This window comes from Larus michahellis, chromosome 8 (genome assembly GCF_964199755.1).
Source record: "Larus michahellis chromosome 8, bLarMic1.1, whole genome shotgun sequence".
NCBI classification, from domain to species: domain Eukaryota; kingdom Metazoa; phylum Chordata; class Aves; order Charadriiformes; family Laridae; genus Larus; species Larus michahellis.
In genome coordinates, this window is record NC_133903.1 from 18748307 (window position 1) to 18766260 (window position 17954).

At 43.7% G+C, this 17954-nt stretch overlaps 1 protein-coding gene across 34 annotated transcripts in view; it reads right to left on the reverse strand.

Annotated features, from left to right (window-relative positions):
* The window catches only part of MAPK8IP3 (mitogen-activated protein kinase 8 interacting protein 3), a 75968-nt gene that overhangs the window by 6405 nt on the left and 51609 nt on the right, over positions 1–17954 (reverse strand). For 13 of the 34 annotated variants that reach the window (XM_074599253.1, XM_074599247.1, XM_074599248.1 and 10 more), the window contains 17 exons: positions 17171–17323; positions 15504–15585; positions 13555–13706; positions 12888–12944; positions 12233–12403; positions 10475–10601; positions 9540–9635; positions 7960–8121; positions 6911–7076; positions 6261–6446; positions 5457–5643; positions 4520–4642; positions 4165–4245; positions 3562–3629; positions 2021–2169; positions 1033–1204; positions 794–907 (listed from right to left, as the gene is read on the reverse strand). In XM_074599253.1, coding sequence (XP_074455354.1) covers positions 794–907; positions 1033–1204; positions 2021–2169; positions 3562–3629; positions 4165–4245; positions 4520–4642; positions 5457–5643; positions 6261–6446; positions 6911–7076; positions 7960–8121; positions 9540–9635; positions 10475–10601; positions 12233–12403; positions 12888–12944; positions 13555–13706; positions 15504–15585; positions 17171–17323 — 2246 coding nt within the window. The remainder of the gene's footprint in view (positions 1–793; positions 908–1032; positions 1205–2020; positions 2170–3561; positions 3630–4164; positions 4246–4519; positions 4643–5456; positions 5644–6260; positions 6447–6910; positions 7077–7959; positions 8122–9539; positions 9636–10474; positions 10602–12232; positions 12404–12887; positions 12945–13554; positions 13707–15503; positions 15586–17170; positions 17324–17954) is intronic. The other 21 variants (XM_074599259.1, XM_074599264.1, XM_074599249.1 and 18 more) reach the window with 5 other exon arrangements.

Sequence of the window (17954 nt, forward strand, 5' to 3'; positions counted from 1 at the left end):
AATTGCAATCAACCTCAAATCCTACTCCCCCATTATAATCTGGAACAGACCTGCTAAATAAGATGCTGACTGGCAGGTACAGAAAAGGATTACTTCAACTAAACTTGCAGCTCCACAGATGCACCTATTAACTACTACTGCTGGATCTCCTCATCAGGTTGGATTTGGCATAGGATACTGATTTCTACTTGACTGATAAATCTGAGCCCTAATTTGAGTAAATGAAGCTTTTCCAAGGTCAGTTTCTGGTTAATACCGTTACTGAGACGTTTAGATGTCTATGCCAAACCAAAATTTCCAGGGAGATCTTCCTGGTGACTTCTCATCCCATGGCCTCTTTTTGGAGACTTACTACAATTCCCAAAGCTTTGTTTCTCCTGCTTTCCAGTAGCTACAGAATCAGTTCACATCAGTCTGCTCAGTCATGGTCACGCTCAAAAAAAGAAGACTACACGGATGGCAGAGATGTCATTGGTCCCCCAAGAAGGAAATGGCTTCAACTGAACTGAAAGGGACAGTAACAAATACCTATTTGGTTTTAATCAGCTTAAATCCATTCAACCGAACACTTAATTCCTTAATAAGGAAGAGTTAAACACCAAGTTCAGGCTTGCTCATACTCGGAGCTCTTCTCTCTGAACACTGCTATGATCAAAGGTGTGTCAGATTCAGAGTAAAAATCTCCGGAAAGCATTAGCCTGCCAGAGCCATCTGCCACGCAGCACAAATAACACGCAAAAGTGTTCTTCTTTTAGGTAGGTCCGCAGAAGTCTCTCCAATAAAGGTCACTTACTCTCAGTCAGTGGAATGGAGATGACGACACCGTTCCCTGTCCCTACCCAGAGGCGGTTGCCAGCAATGAGCAGGGCTGTAATCCGCACAAACGAGAAGCCCAGCTTTCCAGTGCCTGGTAAGAATGCATAAGAATTGAAGAGTCAGTTAGGACTTTGGGCAAGGTCTGCTAACGAATTTCGATTTCTCTCTGATGTCAATAAGCAACACGCCATTTACTGACAGTCCCTACTGCCTCACCTAGCATCTTGCTGACGTAAGGCTCAATGTCGACATCTTGCAGATGTTGATGGCTGTGGGCATGGTAAAGTCTCAGAGTAGAGTCCAGACGGATAGAAACCCATACTCCATCTCCAATCCATGCCAGCTGTCGCACCTGACTCTCCCGCCGAGGGTGGGCATCAAAGGATTTCTGAAATACCAAAGAGGTGGACCAATGTGAGTTCACAAAAGGTTAGCAATTATCTACACATATACTCAGTTTTCCTCAACTGAGATCACTTGTTTGGGTTTCAAAGGTCTTGCAGAAACGCTAGCTGACCTCAGAAGTTCACTACAGCACACTGTAAATCCCTGCTTAAAATGAGGAGCTGTGTAGCAGCCCTGCAGAGATTATGGTCTTTGCAGACCACTTCAAGAGCAAGAACATTTAGAAACCAAGAGCTTTCAATGTGCTTGGTAGAAAAGGAAAATACACTACTCCAGTAGACACTCCAAAGACCAAACAGCCTTGGTTCAGTGATGTGAACTTCAGACTCGGCACTTCTCCCGTTGATTAGAATTATCCCAAGCACTGTCAAAGAGGTTTGTACCAACATCGCTGTATTGAATTTCAACCAAAAGGCTCTAAACGTCTTTTTTTTTTTTATTAGGCAAGTGGGATCACTGGGGCTTGCTTACTCTTTGTACCACAAAGCCTGCAGATTTCTTAGACCATACATGAAAGGTAGCCGTAAAGCACACACACACATTTGTACAGTACATGGCCTCACAGACCCACTAGTAAAAGCAAAGAAAGCGCTCAGTTTAGACTTATCAGAAGGGAGGAAGGAATAAATACCCCTCTGGCAGGCTGGGTCATAACATGACCCAGATTGACAGTTTGGGTCCTACAGTCAGCAATGACAACACCAAGGTTCTGCACTTCCATACACTGCAGCAGAAAACAGCTATAAGAATAAATACAACGCAAGCATGTGCATGCATACATGCACATTTGCTCCCTTACCTCAATCTGCATTGTCTTGGGTTGGATAACATGGATTTTGTTCTTGTAGCCACACCAGACTCTATCATACACAACAGCCATGCAGCGGATTGAATGGTGAGTGTGGCCGAGGTCCATTAGGTGGTAGTTACTGAGATCCCACTGACCATCTAAGGTGAAAAACAAGTGTGGAAAGATGCATCTCCTTCATCACATGTCAGTACACAATAAAATCATCTACCTTTCCATGTATATCTAGGTATGTGCTTAGCTAATACTCAAATGCTCATTTTGCTTATGTCTGGGAACTTCCCATGAATGCGTAATACTACTTCAGGCAAGCCCTTTGCTTACAAAACACATGACAATAAAGTTTGCTGGGCTGCAAGCTCTCCCAATCAGTCTAATTTAAACATCCTTTTATTGTAATTAAGTGAACAGGCTTCTCTAACAAGTACAACAAAAAAAGCAGGGGAAGAAAAGAAGACAGCCTAACAAGACTACGCGGAAACTTAAAAGGAAATGGACCTTGTGGTGAGGCTCCCTCGTATCACAGTCAGACAACACAATTTCCCCAAAGTGTCAAACCCAGGATAAGGAATTAATTTCCCTTCTCTCACGCCTATTTTCAAACTAACCAGGCAGATACCGTGTCCCTCACAGACAAGTGGCCTCTATGTCATGAAGCTTTATCCTGTTCCCGATGGGAAAAATTTTTATGTGTCAATGGTCAGGCTTGAACTCATGACAAAGGCTGAAGCAAAATTTAGATTGCACAAACTCAGAAATCGCTATATTTCAGTTTGCTGGATAAACCGCTACTCAGTGAATAATTAAGTTCTTAATATGCAAACATCAGTCACAGTTAGCAAATTCCCACGTGCTTTCAGGTGTGAACACAGCTCGGGTACTGCTCAAGTCATAGGGCAACACCACCTACGACAGTGAAGAGGACACGAAACACAGAATTCAAAAAACCTCTTGAAGCGACAAGATTAAGGCATGTCAGATTACTCAGACATCTCTTTTTTGCAACAAGAAAAACTGACCAAGTGCAATGCAAAGGTGACATTTGTTTGAGATTTCCAGACTTCTAGAGAATCCCAGCTCTGCCCTCTGTATATGCAGTGACCAATGCCACTACCTATACAGAGTCCAACTTCTCCGGGAAGCAGCAGGCCTATTTGCAACTGCTCGGGTACAGCCTGAGCTGCGCATGCCCTGTTACAGTTGATTTGTGAACCCACAGGAACACCAATATGGCCCCAAGCATGCCTCAAACGACTGCACAGCGTATGTATTCCTCAAAGTGTTGCATTTATTCCGCATGTGCTACACAGAACATACACACACGGTTTTGTTCAGAAAAGCTCAGAAAACAGTGTTAAAGTATGTCTTAGATGTTTTAGGATAAGGATTACGCGTGTGCAATAGCTATGCATTTTAACCCTATGTTTGTACTCCGGCAAACCAGCACCTTTCCTTCTAGACTCAGAATAGCATTTAATCCATTGCTACGCTTTCAGCCAAGTTTGGTTTTCTCTTATTACGTCGATTCTTACCTTCTCCCCGGTGGAATATGGCTAGTGTTCCATCTGCCAGAGCAACAAGAACCCTCCCTTTCACATGCCTGAAATCACAGAAAAGTAAATAGTTACAGGAGTCTGCAGAAGTAAGGGACACACAAATCTTTTATGACATTTATGCACACCATCTTTATGTTCTCCCTACAACTCCCATTCAGGAATTTCCTGTAAAGGAACATCCTGCAAGGGCCAAGGCCTCTTACCTTCACTGTAGTAAGAAAATCCATAAATTTCCTGTGGAGGTTAACTTCTCCTTCACACTATAAACTCCACCAATTTCAACAAATTCCACCTAATCTGCACCCCAGTGAAATTCTGCCTTTCTCCTCCCCACTTATTTCCTCCTGATACTGCTAGTCTTTTCAGTACCTTATTCACTGAATTGGGTCAGGTCGGCAGTTGAGCAGGAAAACGGCTCAGTACGAGGCTTCCCCATAACAAAAACTTTGCGAAATTTTCCTCACAAAACAAGGCACTTAGAAAGTGCAAAGGAAAAGATGACTGACAAAGAGCTGATATCTAAAATATCGCTTAGGCACTGAAACGTCTCCTTCAGCATCCCTTGGCATGCACACTTACACTAGACTCAGGACAGAGTCCTTCAGCTTTATTGAGTGCAGACACTTCTTCCAGTTGGATACAGCCGAGTGCACGTAAAGCCTGTGAGAAAGGACAAATCGGGGAGGGTTAGCAGCAAGGCCCCATGCCTTCAGCCTGACCAGGCTTGAGTCTTTTCTGCTGGTAGGAAAGGTAATGGTTAGGTAAGAAAGCAAGGTTAAAGCCCTGTGCCTATGATGAGTTGAGGGCTCAGAACAACAACAGAGCAACAAAAACCTACTCCAGAAACAAGAAGTGAACTAAAGGTGTGCGGACATGAAAAGTGGAGCCCAGAGAGCGGAGCTGACAGACACCTGCCAGACCAAGGGGAACCTACCAGCCGTTCTGCGCTCCCAGCCACATGGTGGGGGCAGCACTGGTGCAAGTCCCAGCAGCATCCCCGTTCAACTCCTGATCCGGCAGCGTTGCGCTCGACTCTGTCTTCAGCTGCCCATTCTCCCTGAAGAGGCCAAGGGATACTGTTAGAGTTAGAGACTGTTAGAGCAATGCACTGAATGCTCATCTGCGCTCACAGTCTGGCGTTCACAAGCAGATAAGGGCCCTTGTGTACACAAATAATTTCCTTCTCTTTAGTGTTTTTTAACTGCCTGATTCTGGAATCTGCTGTTTGTTTTGACGCCGGAAGATCTGCTATCTTCCTTTTTTCTCCACCAACACAAATAGAAAGTACTTCAAATCTATAGAACTTAACTTAGTGGTTGGCAGTACTATTACATAAACAATATTTTCTCTGTTCGTTTCCAACTTGAACAGAAACAATTTAGAACAACTTGGTCATTTAGGAACAATTTCTAGTCAAGACTTCCACCTTGCTCCTCAGGCCATCACAACAGATTCATTCGTCTTAAGATTTTATGGGTGGTGAATATGCTTTCTTCATTATCTTTACAGAACATTAGAGGTAGTACTAGAATAAATCAATCGTCATTTTTACAGACGAATCAATAAGCTCCTTCAATAAGAACATTAAGTACATGTGTACTTTGGAAGATCTGTCTTAACCGCAGGTTTAAATTCATACTGAGAGATCAAATATTTGCACTTTAACAGCTGACACAGTCTGCTGCAGGCTGAACCATGTTTATTTTCATTTCTTTTCTTTCCCTGTCATCCCAGCTGTAATACTATTGGGGCACAAAACTTAAAATGGCTTGACACTTTATCAGAAGATCAGGCTGGTTCTCATATCAACAAGCTTATGAAAACAGAGCTGATAAATAACCAAACTGGCACTTTGGCCCCAGACTGCCTACCCGTTCTGCCTAAGAGGTGCCTGTGCAGGGACTGGATCTGTGAACACGTGCTCCGTGAGGGGCCCAGGCCGGGCCTGAGCTGGCTCTGCCTCGCTTGTACCGTTCTCCGGTACCTCCATCGCTTCTGTTGCTTCCTCAGTAGACTGGGACTGGTTGATCTTCTCATTGCAGACAGCAGCCACCTCACCTACAAGACAAAGAACAGCGTGAGACGTACCGGAGAATGAGCTGGTAAGTCAGCTGTACAGAAGTCAGGCTGCCAATTTTTTAATTTATCCTTTCTTGACCAATTCAATTAAGCCCTGAGCCTGCAACACAGACAGCAGATCGGCCAGTGTTTTCTGCTTGGATGGGGAATAGAGGCTATTTTAAAGTGAGGCACGATCTGTGACTAGCAAAACATTAGAAGATCTCCAGGGCTGCCCACTGCAGTACAGAGTCAGCGAGGGCATCGTTACTGTCTTCATATGGGCTTAACTGACTTCACAAGAAGATATGGTTCAGAAGAGATAGCAATGAGAACAGAAGCAACTGTAGCAGGGCAAACATATCACCTGTCCAAAACGCTCTGCTATATGACCCCCGCAACCAGGCTGCAGGACATGCATAACTCAGAGAGGAAAGGAGGGCTCTAAAGAGAAAGGCACCAAAAGGGCCTTTGGTCTTCCTGCACCACATTAACAAACTTCTTGAAGCCTCTTAAGTAGTTAACTCAGGGACAGAAGGACGCAGCTCTAAGACTGTAAGCTTATATGGGACTAGCTATAATTGGACTGCCATTAAGTTTTATGTCCCAAAACTCACTCTGTCCCTTGTCCAGCACAGGTGTGTCACCACGCGAGGAACAGTTGCTTCGTGGCACATTGCAGCGGGTCGCACAACCCACCAGAGTGATTCCTGCCAAGACACCATCTGTTCCAGACGACTCTTCAGGATTTACATCTCCCTCCAGAAAGATCTCGCCTGGAGGATAATCACTCTCACTGGCCGCTGAAGGGCAAAGAACAGATTCTCCCATAAATCTAGATGTCACTGCTAATTTAAATGTAGAAGTAGTTCTGAGGTAACCATATGGATGGAAGATGCTGACCCTTGGGGTTCACTACCCTGGGGAGGCACCACAGCATCAGTCAACATCATGGTGAATCCCCTCGTTGTAAGCATCAACATCCAGGTCAGCTACTGAGCCCTCCCAAACCTGGGCAAGGCTCACCCTTGCTCCCAGGAACCATCCTTTATGTGCCAAAGGAACAACTTACTAAACGTTCAACAGTGAGGGATCTCCACGGCAAGGTCCTACAAGAAGGCCAGATCTGAGTTATGGTTTTGAGGGACAATTCCAGAATGCAGCAGGGTCCAAGGGTTAGTTCTGAAGTGTGGACCCTACATTTGTCACTCCTCAGCGGAGTACGTGACCCCGTGCAGATCACAGCCAGTGCCTGGGCCCCACTTACCAGGGATGCTGGAGATGCAGAGCACATGCGCATTGCAGACAGTGAACTGGTCCACCACTGTGCCAGGCTGATTGGCATCAATAATTACAACTTTGCTTGTTGACAGCGTACTAGTGAGAATCCAGACACGGCTGGACGTGGCATCCATTTCATGGAGCTCCTTTGCCTTCAGAAGAGCAAACAAATGGGCAGAATCAGCGCTCCTCTCGGATCAGACTGAGCATATTAGTGCTTGGCAACATTTACACATGCAAACACCACAATGCTGGCCTGAAAGAGCCAAGTCTCTTTCCTAGCTGATGCAAATAAACAAGATGAGCTACGCAAATTTCATTCACGTCGCCACACTAGTGTCTGGAACACTGGCCAAAGAGCCTATCTGGCTCGTTAGGGCAAGAGGAGTTTGGCCATTCATTTATCTTCTGAGATGTCTGACTAACGTATCACTGAACATTTGCTTTAGACAGGATACCATTGAGCTGGGATGCACGCAACCTACCAGCTTAAGCAAGCTGATCTCAGAAGACTACAGGGCAGCAGTGTAAGGCAGCTGTGGAGAAAAACCCCACAAACCAGAAAGGATAAAGCATTGTATTATTATCTGCAAATTACAGCTTGGTTCTTAACAAAAAAGCCACTTCAGACTACTAAAAAACAGCTGGAATAAATTTTCTGAACCAAGCGGACTCATGGACTCTGCTATGTCTTATGTTCTTTTTAACAAAACTTTGCCTGATTTTTTTTGTCTTTTAATTTACAGTGATGAGGACTCCATAACCTTCCTAGCAACCTCAGTCAAGCACTAAATTACACTTATTATTAGAATTTTTTTTTCAAAATTCCAAACGTTTCAAATGCAGAAGTTGGAAAATTTTATCTCGGATGATTTATTCAAAATGCCACAATGCTGTCCCACAAGACGATGCCTCAGAAGGACACGTTAGAGCACAGTACAAAGGTATTGAGAGAAGAGGAGTCATGCCGGGGATGGAATGAGAAAAAACACTGGAGGGGGGGAAAAAAAAAAAATATCCATTTTCTTTTCTGACCTTTTTCTTTTCAGGAGATGTATGATTACTTTTGTTGTTCTCGCCTTCCAGTTCCCTATCGCAGGTGAGGGGATCACATCCAGGATCCAGTTTCTGCCCATTCCCAGGCTCCTGCTCCAAAGGCCTCCATCCCGTGAGATTGACTCCAGCTGCACACCACAGCTAAGTAACAGAAACAGGAATCTTAAACTAAGAATTCTAGAGGCTCCAAAGTCTCTTTAAATTCAGGCACCTTTGTAGAGAGCTGTGGACACAGGTCAAACACCTAAAATATTTAGTTGGAAACAACACATCTTGTTGATTTCTACTTGATGACACAGTCGGATTTGATGGAGGTAAGAGAAAGGTTCTCTGTAACCCAGTGAAAATCACTGGGTTTTTTTTAACAAATGTCACTAACAGATTTAAAGAACATGAAGATAATAAATCAGGTGCATAACTGAAATCAGGCTTCTAAAATGTCCTCCGTTTTTCTGACTCCGGGGTTCCCGAGTCCTGGTAGCAAAGCAAGCAGGACACGGCAGGTGTTACTAGCTCAGGGTACAAGCAGCATGACTGCTTAACTACAATTGACAGCGACTGCTTGGCTGAGGATACACATCCAGTGCACTCCTCTGCTCAAAAAATCAGTGTCTGATCTTAGAGAGCTACAGAGAGAACTAAGACAACAAAAAAATGAAGTAAAAAAATCTGCTGGTTTAGCTCCCTGCATAACAAGTGTGGAGCGGAAGAAGCACACTGCGTATTTTCTGAAATCAAATTTAGTTAACCTCCTACGAGCTATTTCCAGATAGGTTTTTTTTTAGGAGAATGCTGGGAACAGGACTACAGAAACAAATGCTGGATTTATCCAAATTCACAAAGGAAAGATGCTGAACAGAACACTATTCAAAGATCACGCCAATTTTCTAGAAACAACTAACAACGTTAAGAATTTTCTTACAACTTAAATATCAGAATGACATCTAAAAATCGGCTCTGAACGAAATTAATAACAAACTGCCTATTTCAAAACAACTAGCTATAGCGCTTAAATGTGCTATGGGAGAGAGATGACCACCTATTCTCAACTGCGATTCTACTCAAAATATTCTAGTATTCATAGACACAGGTTCACAAAAATTTGCTCTAAATAATTTTGGCCCGTGAATCCCAGTCAACAGTGGAATCTGAAAAAAAAAGAGTGATGAAATGCATTTTTACTTTCGCCTGCTTGTTTTCATGAATGTTTATATCGTTTTGTATTATAGCCTAAGGAGTCTTAGCAAAAGGCCTTATAAGCATAAAATGTTGCTGGTATTATATTAAGAGTTCTGTCAAAAAAGCCCAAGATGTAAGACAGAAGCATGGCACCTGGCAACCAGAATCAGCTGAGAATTATGTCCTTACAAAAACGGGTCCTTTTCCCTACATACACTAGAAATTACCATTCAAAAAAGGAAGCAGAAGATAGAATTTGGAATATATAACGTAAAAAAAAATAAATACAGATTGTCGTAAAAATTACACATTTAGTGACCAAAAATCATTGTGTATCATGTCCCCTTTCTGGACTGGAATGGTATGCAGAAACAACGTACCTTCATGGTTGGGTCCTTCTCTACTAGTGGGCGACAATATACAGGCACGGGGACGTTTTTCATGCGAGTGTCTTCCTGACCACCATTGGGACTCAGCTGTGGGGGAAGAGAAGATGAAAAAGACGGTACAAGGCTGTAAACAGCAGGCTATGGTAAGAGAGATGTAACCAATATGGCAGAACCCAACTTACTAGCCTCAGAGATGGCTGCTGCTGAGGCCTCATCTCACATCTTGTAGGAAACCGAGTCCCTACAGGGATGGGAGCAGCCTACCAGAGAGACTACCTCCCTCACCACGATACTGTGCCCCAGGTATGGTCAAGAGACGCTATAAGCTGCACTGCTGGCAGAGAAAAGCTTAACAGATGCACCGTCAGAACACTGGCAATTCCCTTCCATCATGGCCTGAAATTCATCCACTTTCATGCCACACTGCAAGAGTCCTTCCTTTCAGGTGGTCTTTGACAAGTTAAATGAGTCATAAACCAACAAATGAGGCTGATGACAATTGATTTTGTGTTACTGCTGGGGAGAAGTGGGAGCAAACTGCACTGTGTTTGGTTTTTATAGTAACAATTGGTAAAGTTCTCAGAGTATAAATGAAATATCTGATGTTCAAGCCCAATTATAATAACAAGGGAAATAAAAACAAGTACTGGGCTCTGGACAAAGAAGTTTAATTACTTTTGGCATAGGCTAGGTTCTTTCAGCACATTCATGCAGAGGAACGCCCCCTCCATTGACTTTGGTGGAGATACAGAAAAGATTAATTTGACCTGTGCGTACAATTATCATGCGCATAAAACAGGCATATGATACCTCAACATGAAATATTTACGGCCTAAGGCTAACGTTACCAGTGGGGAAGTCAGGTCTTTGCTGGTTTCACTGTGAGGGATGATGCCCCCTCAGCCTGTCCGGAGAGTGGTCCCTACCTGCTTGTACTTGGCAGGGAGGCTCCAGCCACAGGCCTGCAACCGCCCATCGTCATTCCGCACGTGCTCCCGGACCTGGCGGTACTGCTCCCGTTTCTGCTCACGACGTGCTGAGGATGTACAGTCACTGAGGAGAGAAGCAACAGCATTACTTCTCAATCTATGGTTAAAAACAGAAGCTGAAGGTCAAGGGAGTATTGCCCCAGCAGCGGGAGGAAACGCAAAGCAAACCAAATCCATCTTTGAAAATGCAGGAAATTGGAGAGAAAAACTTTGTTAAGAAGCAGACACAGGCATCCCTAATCTCTAACTCCCTGTGACCTGAGCGACGTGGCAGGCCAAATCATTGTCATCTCCACTTCAGTGCCCAGACAGCCCTTCAGAAACAGGGAATCAACCTTCCGTAAAACCTATGAATCTATGAGATTACACCAAGTTTTGCTCAGCTGTTCAAATTTACTGATCTAATGTCTCCATCAGAAGACATTCTGAGTTCTTCCCCTATTCATTATAGTCAACTATTTATCTTTCTGTCCGTTTTAAAGCCTTCTCTGCTAATAAGGAAAATACACACTAACTGCTGATGAAACTGCTGGTTTCAACAGAACAACTCCAGCTTTGCGCTGGCAAAGGTTGAAAGAAAAATTGATCTGTGAGTTCTTAAGATACATTTTAATATAAACAAAGGCTGTTTGAATATCAGTTCCAGCTCTCAATAGGCTTTTAAAGTTCCATTCCAAGGTATAAACAACATCAGCAAAAAAAATCCAATCCAAACCAAAAACCCTTACACACACACACACACACAATGACATATATACTTAAAACAAAAGCAACCCCCTGCTAAAACAAACCACTTCCCTGCACATGCTTTTTTCCCTGGGGAGAGGATGAGAGAACAGCTTCTGACAGCGGTTAGTCACAACGTTTAATGCACTGCTGAAAAGCACTCAGACACCAAACAATGTCTATGATATTGTAATCAGATAAAAAGAACAGAATAAAGGCAGTGGGTACCTACGAAATGCGAATTTACCCTTCTAAAGATAATCTCTCTTCTCCTGATCTAGCACCTTTCCAACAAATCCCTCTTATTGCAGAAGTTGTAATACTTTACCATCACATTCTCCAAAGTCCTTCCACAAAAACATACCACATATGAAACTGTACAACCTCGTAACGGCAGAACACACACATTTTGAAGTCAAGTAAAGCACAGAAGAGATTCCTCCCTTCATGTCAGAGCCAGAAACGACAGGGAGAAGAATCTTGAGTAGAGGCTCTTTTTTAGCATGTTTAAGATTAAAACCAAGCATTGTAACCTAAACGTGTGGCTGAGAGAACTTAACTTTTCACCTAAACTCCTTGTCAACAGGGCTGGGCGAGACAGTCCACCCCGCTGTCCCAAGGCTGCCATCACATTCTACCACAAAAGCCCTACTTCATTCTACTGTGCAGTCTGCAAATACGAGTACAGGACTAGGGTTAAGGCCAACTCAAGCCTACAGTGATCCCTGCTGAGATGAACCACCACGGCCCAGAAAGCCACAGCAGCGATATGTTTGGGAGGACAAAGTTTGCTGAGCCCATCCACGTGGTAACTGATGAGTGAAAGATCAGGGAGACAAACCACAAGAGACAGAAACACATCAACACCGCAGAGACTTTTTTTAAAGCAGAAAACAGCTTATTTTAAGAAAAGCTGCTATTTGGAAGAGCTGCAGGGGGACCTGTCTTGGCACACAGCATGCGACTCACTCTTCAGGGAAGAACTCCAGGGTGCGGCTGCCAGAGGAGATCTGGCACATGGTGTGACTGCGACGCTGGCTGAACCCGGCTGTTGTTGGAGACTTGTAGTGGATGTTCACAGATGGGTAGGTCCTCTTTGCTGGTGGGGGACTTGAGGAAGAGCTAAACAGGCGGCTGAAGCTAGGGACGGAAAAAAGGCCAACGAATATGAGAAAAGGTGTCTGGGGAGACAACCCACCATAGACTGACAACAGGGGAAGCAAGAGGTACGCAATCAGGGGCTGTAAGCCCTTCATGAAATCTGCCCTACTTCAAACATAGACCTAAATCCTCTCAGATTGACTGACATAAGGTGTTTTTAGCCTCCAGAGACAGATACCTTCTGAAAACAGCCCTTTATTAAAACTGATTGTGAGTGTATGTATTCTTCCAGCCAAGGGTACTTGTGATCTTTCTCAGCTTGTAAAACAAAACCAATGCGGATGTTCAGATCTGATTTTAATTTCACTAGGGACAAAGGGAGCCCTTGAAGGCAAAAGGGTTCAGCTAACAACATTTTCAGTTGATGTTTCATTAATGTCAGAGCCTATTAAGTTGCTGCCTAAAGTAGAAATGGCAATGCTTCCCCTTTTCTTAATCTTATGCAAACCACCAAAGAACTTACAACTGCCAAATGGTGGATTTCTTCTTCTCCTGGACAGACGGGTGCTCACGGGAAGCTCTAAGGACACACACAGCAGAAGCAAGTTAATTTCAGCAGTTTCTGCCAACCAGCAGAATCCAGCAGTTTCTTCCCACCCAGGAATCCATATCAAAATTCAGAATTCATTCTAACGTTTCAAAACAGAACAGAGGAAGTGACAAGCACTGGTCTTCAACGTAAGCACACCCAACCACTTTATGTTTCAACGTGGACATGAAGGGCAAGTAAGTGTGTTCAATTTGAAGTGTTATCAACCCCGCAACATTATCGTTGCCACAGCACTAGCCTGGTAACTACAAAGCCCAGCATTATATTCACTTCAACCAAAGCCTTTAGATTTCATTAGTTAGAACCCTCTTCCCTACAGCTTCTCCTAGCTTAATTAGCACACAAGAAACAAGCGAGACAGACAACTGCCCAGTGTCTCCAAGTAACGATGGCAACTCAAGATTTGCAGCCCAGGTTCAGAAATAAGAGAGAAAGAATTAGGTATTAGGAGAGAAGCATCTACAGTTTGGAAAATCTTCAGCACTTCTCAACCCATATCTTAGTAGGGGTTCCATGGACCACAAGGTCAAACATAGCCAGGTTGTCCTAAACAGGAACGTTCACCAGTACCTAGTCTCACCTGATCATTTCTGTCCACCTGACAGCCTCCTGGAGCTCCATCAACCTCTCTTTGTATTGATTGCGCTCCATCAGAACCCGGGCCATTTCCACGCGGGTGAAGCGGCGGCGCTGAGCTATGGGAATGTTGTCCTGCAGGGGGGAGGAGCACTGCTTCAGCCAAGAGATGGAAGGGGACTGATGTTAGTACAGGGCAAGTCAGGAGACGGAAAGACATGTTTGTTAGTTCTGCTCCTGTTCTGTTTGATTACCCCGATTTCCACGTATGAGGTGCTAATTCTAGGCAAGTGAGCGCCAAACTATGGCCCACGGACCTCTGGGGTGTTCTGCAAACCCATGGAGATTACAATTAGAATCACCACCACATTGAAAACCCCACCCGGGGACTGTTGTCAGCAAGGTGCTTTGATAGTCTGCACAAAATTATGAGAGTTAACAGTGGTCCGTTGGCCCAGAAGTTTGGAAACCAAAGTTTTAGTTCATTAGCAAACCCAGTCACAAGCAGCAGGGAGCACCACATAATGCCATCTGTCCCCTCAAGAGGACTAGGAAGCAGGCATTCTGAGTAGACGCTCGTAAAGGTGTAGGGCACAAGAAACTAAAGAAAGACCTTTTCCTCTTTGGTGACACAACTTGGCCTTCCAATGAAGGCACATGCGTCTTTGGGTTAGAAGGCAACAGGAATGAGATTCTGTTTGTCTCTTTTGAGGAGTGGAAAATGAGAACAACATGGCTAAGTTGGGGAAAATATCTGCCCAAAAAGAAATTGCAAGAATTTTGGGAATCCACCACTAGGAAGTGGCACCAGGTCGTGCCTAGACTGTGGCAATTCTCAAGCTCATTCTGGCTGGTGAGTACTGCTGAGAGCTGGAATAGCACAAATTAACAGAGTCCCTCTCCAGCCTCCCTGGACTTGGAATACACCTTTATGACCAGTCAAAAGAAGAAGTGTATAAATGAAAAGGAATTTTACGAACTTTTTCTTTTTTTAATTTAAAAAAACAGACTTCCGGTCAGTTCAGCCTAAAAGAATCTAGCCCCCCTCAGCATTTCACAAGCACAACTTGAAAATTTTCCTATCTACCTAAATTCTCAACAGACCAAGTCCACCCCAGTTAAGTCAAGAGAATTAGGCCAGAACTGAACCCGCTCCAATACCTTTTACAAAGTAAGAACACAGTAATATTGAAAAGAAACGTATCTAATTCCCTGTCCTAGCAGAGTGACATTTACAAGGAAAATCTCTGTTACTGCTTTGCCTTTTTTTTTTTTTTTTTTTACTACAGTTTGAAGAGCTGTCGCAGAAGAACAGTACCCTGTAACAGGCAGTACTGGCTGATGTAAAAGAAATAATGAGAAAAACAATGCCACAAGATTGAGATTACAGCACTAATAAAAGGCAGTTACTGCTGCAAAGCTGTCTGTATAACCCGGATTTCACTGCCCAATGTCCTCACAGCTTAGAGCTTCACTGCCAAAGTGGAGACAAGCTCTTCTAGGGATGGCTGACCATCACAAGGTGCTAGACGCCACATTAGCAGTTGGACTTGATGATCTTAAAGGTGTCTTCCAGCCAAAATGATTCTATGATTCTACAAGACCACAGGAGAAACCACGCTGCGCACTAGACTGTAATTCAAAATTAGGACGAACTAGATAAAAAGGGAAGGTGCTGGGCAGGGCACTGCTCTAGCACTGTTCTGCAGAAACAACATCATGCACGGTGTTGCCACTGCTCCTCTTTGCCAAACTATGGCTTCAAAGTCTTATGAAGAGGTAATTTCATGGCATCTGTCCATTAGCAATGCTCATCAGCCAAAACCAGCTTTGCCGTCATTGTTAATGAAGGCAGATTAATCTGCATCTCAGGACTCATATACATATATGAGGTGATACAGAGTAAGTATATAAACCCCCTTTCCCCACAGGCATTTTAGTAATGTAATATACCAATTCTGTACAGAGATAGCTGCTTACATCCTCCACCTCCTCTTTGGGTTCTCGTCGAGCAACAATCGCTTCAGATTTCACTCTAGGAAACAGGAAGAAAAGCATCAAACCAGGAAGTGATGGCCCTGAGGCCTTTTGGGAGGAGAACTGTCTACGGTAAGGTCTGGCTGCACGCGTCACAAGGCAACGTTTTCAAATGGCAAGCTCAGTGTTCAGAGTATGACATGCTTCTCTGATATTTTTCCCTCTCTCTTGCAGCATGTTACTCTCCACAGCTTCACTGACATCACCCCATTTCTTTGGGATATTTGATGTAAGCACCAAAATATGGACGACTGGAACAGCCCAGCCAATTTCTATTTCAGAGCCATAATCTATGTTCAAATGTTTGATGAGATCTTAACCATGGGAAAACCGAGCCATTATCAGCAATGAAAATGCTGGCTTAAGTTCTTCTGGGCTGCTTCCGTTTTCAACGCAGTGAAAAAAGGAAGGATAGCTCGCCATAACGGCAAAGAAGAGAACACCAAATCTGTGTCAATAACATACCTGAAGTATTTAACTGAGTGCTTTTAATTTCTTTAAACTCCATACCAAGGTGCAGCCATGCAGTACGATTTGAATTACACGCACTTTTATCAACAACAAAGACACTGTGGAAAACAAAATGCTGTCTCCATCTCTTAAAAAGGCACACTTGCCAGTTGAAAGTCCATGTCCCCGCTGCACAATATATTCAATATATTAGGGATATTATAGATATTATGAGAGATTCCAAAGGCATTTAAAACAATCAGACCTATTTCCACTGCTTGTGAGACTACTTTCATTTCAGACTTTTTGAACAATGAGGGGACCAGTCTGTGTTATTGTTGCTGCTTCTGTGCTCAGATTACAAGAGGCAACCTTCCAGATTCCAGCTGCAAAATAAACACTGTCCTCTGAATCGAGATACCACAGTGTAATGTGCAGCTGGTCAAAATGTAATTATATTGCTTTGAGCCCCATGAGGCATCTTTAGTTTTATGGACGTGAAATCATCGCAGGCTTTGCTAGGCATTCAGGCTTCGATTTCTCTAGTTTGAGCAGAAAATAAGAAGTGGAATCTCTCCAAATGCTACTTACAGAGAACTTAAAATCTTTTCTGCCTCTTCTTCTCATTCTTAACATGAACTACGAAACAATTAACAATACTGGCATTTAAATACTGTTTGTGGGAACGTGTATTAGCTCTTCCATTAAATGAATGCGCATTCATTCCTCTCAGGGCTGTCTTGGTTGCTGGAAGGATCAAGTTTGTGACAGTTTATTTCAAAAATATTGTGTTTGAAATTCCTTCCCCCCACCCCCTTTTTTTTTTTTCAAATTGCAAATTGGAACTCTGAACGCTTCACTCCAGGGAGCCTGGATTTGCTGCTACAGAATCCTGGTCCTGGGGAGGAAAGTTCTGTGCGTTTTCTAAGGCTCAATAATCCACGTCAATCCAATAAAACCAACATAACACTAGAAATATCTCTGCCAGCTACCATCGTCCTTGCAGTGCTCTGTAAGGTACCTTTGAATTCCAGTGCTAACCTCCACGAGGGAAACAGAGTAAAACTAGCAGAGGAGGTGGGTTTATCACTCATGTCCTCCCAGCTCCCTGGGGCAAGGTGTGAACCACTCACCTTTTCAGCTCCTCCTCCAGCTCCTTGACTCTGGTCTCCATTTTGGCTTTGGCCTGCTTTGTTGCTTCAAGCTCTCCCTTCAGCACTTCTTGCTCTCCAGAAAGCTGGTCCACCTTGGCAATCAAATCATTCTTCACAACGTTCAAAGCATTTCTTAAAGGTGTGAAAGGGACAATAAGCAAAAATGCCCAAAACCAGCAGCTGTCCTTAAGAGAGACCTGAAACTAAAGTCACAGGCACTACAAGGAGAGTTGAAATGAGTGTACTTAAACAATTCCGTCTAGCTATAACTTATGGAAAAATAGATTTTGGCAAGGAGCTGCACAAGAACACTGAAATCACCATAATTGGTCAGGATGAGGTTTGCCCAGTACCGTATTCCGACGGACAGACCAACATCTTGAGAAGATGACAGAACGCTGCAGAAAGCAGGCGCAGGGTAACCTGTCACCTGCACAAGGTTCAAATCTATTTTTACCAGAATAAAGATCTGAAACACCTTTCGGAATTGCTGTTATCTGTAATGGTGGATAATTGCGGATGATGGTGACAGAAATAAGCATTTCCAATCAGCTCCGAAACATCTTAAAATCTTTAAAATCAGCAGCTTCCCATCATAGTAAATTCTCCAACTCTCCCCTGGACGCACTTTCCCGTCCTCTTCCCGGCTGCTTTAGTACCTGGTTTGCCAGCCTTTCTCAAAAAGTAAGTCCGTTACGTTGTCTGCTTCTCCTTTATCAACTATGAAAACTCTCCTCAACAGTAAGAAAATTTTCTTTCCAAA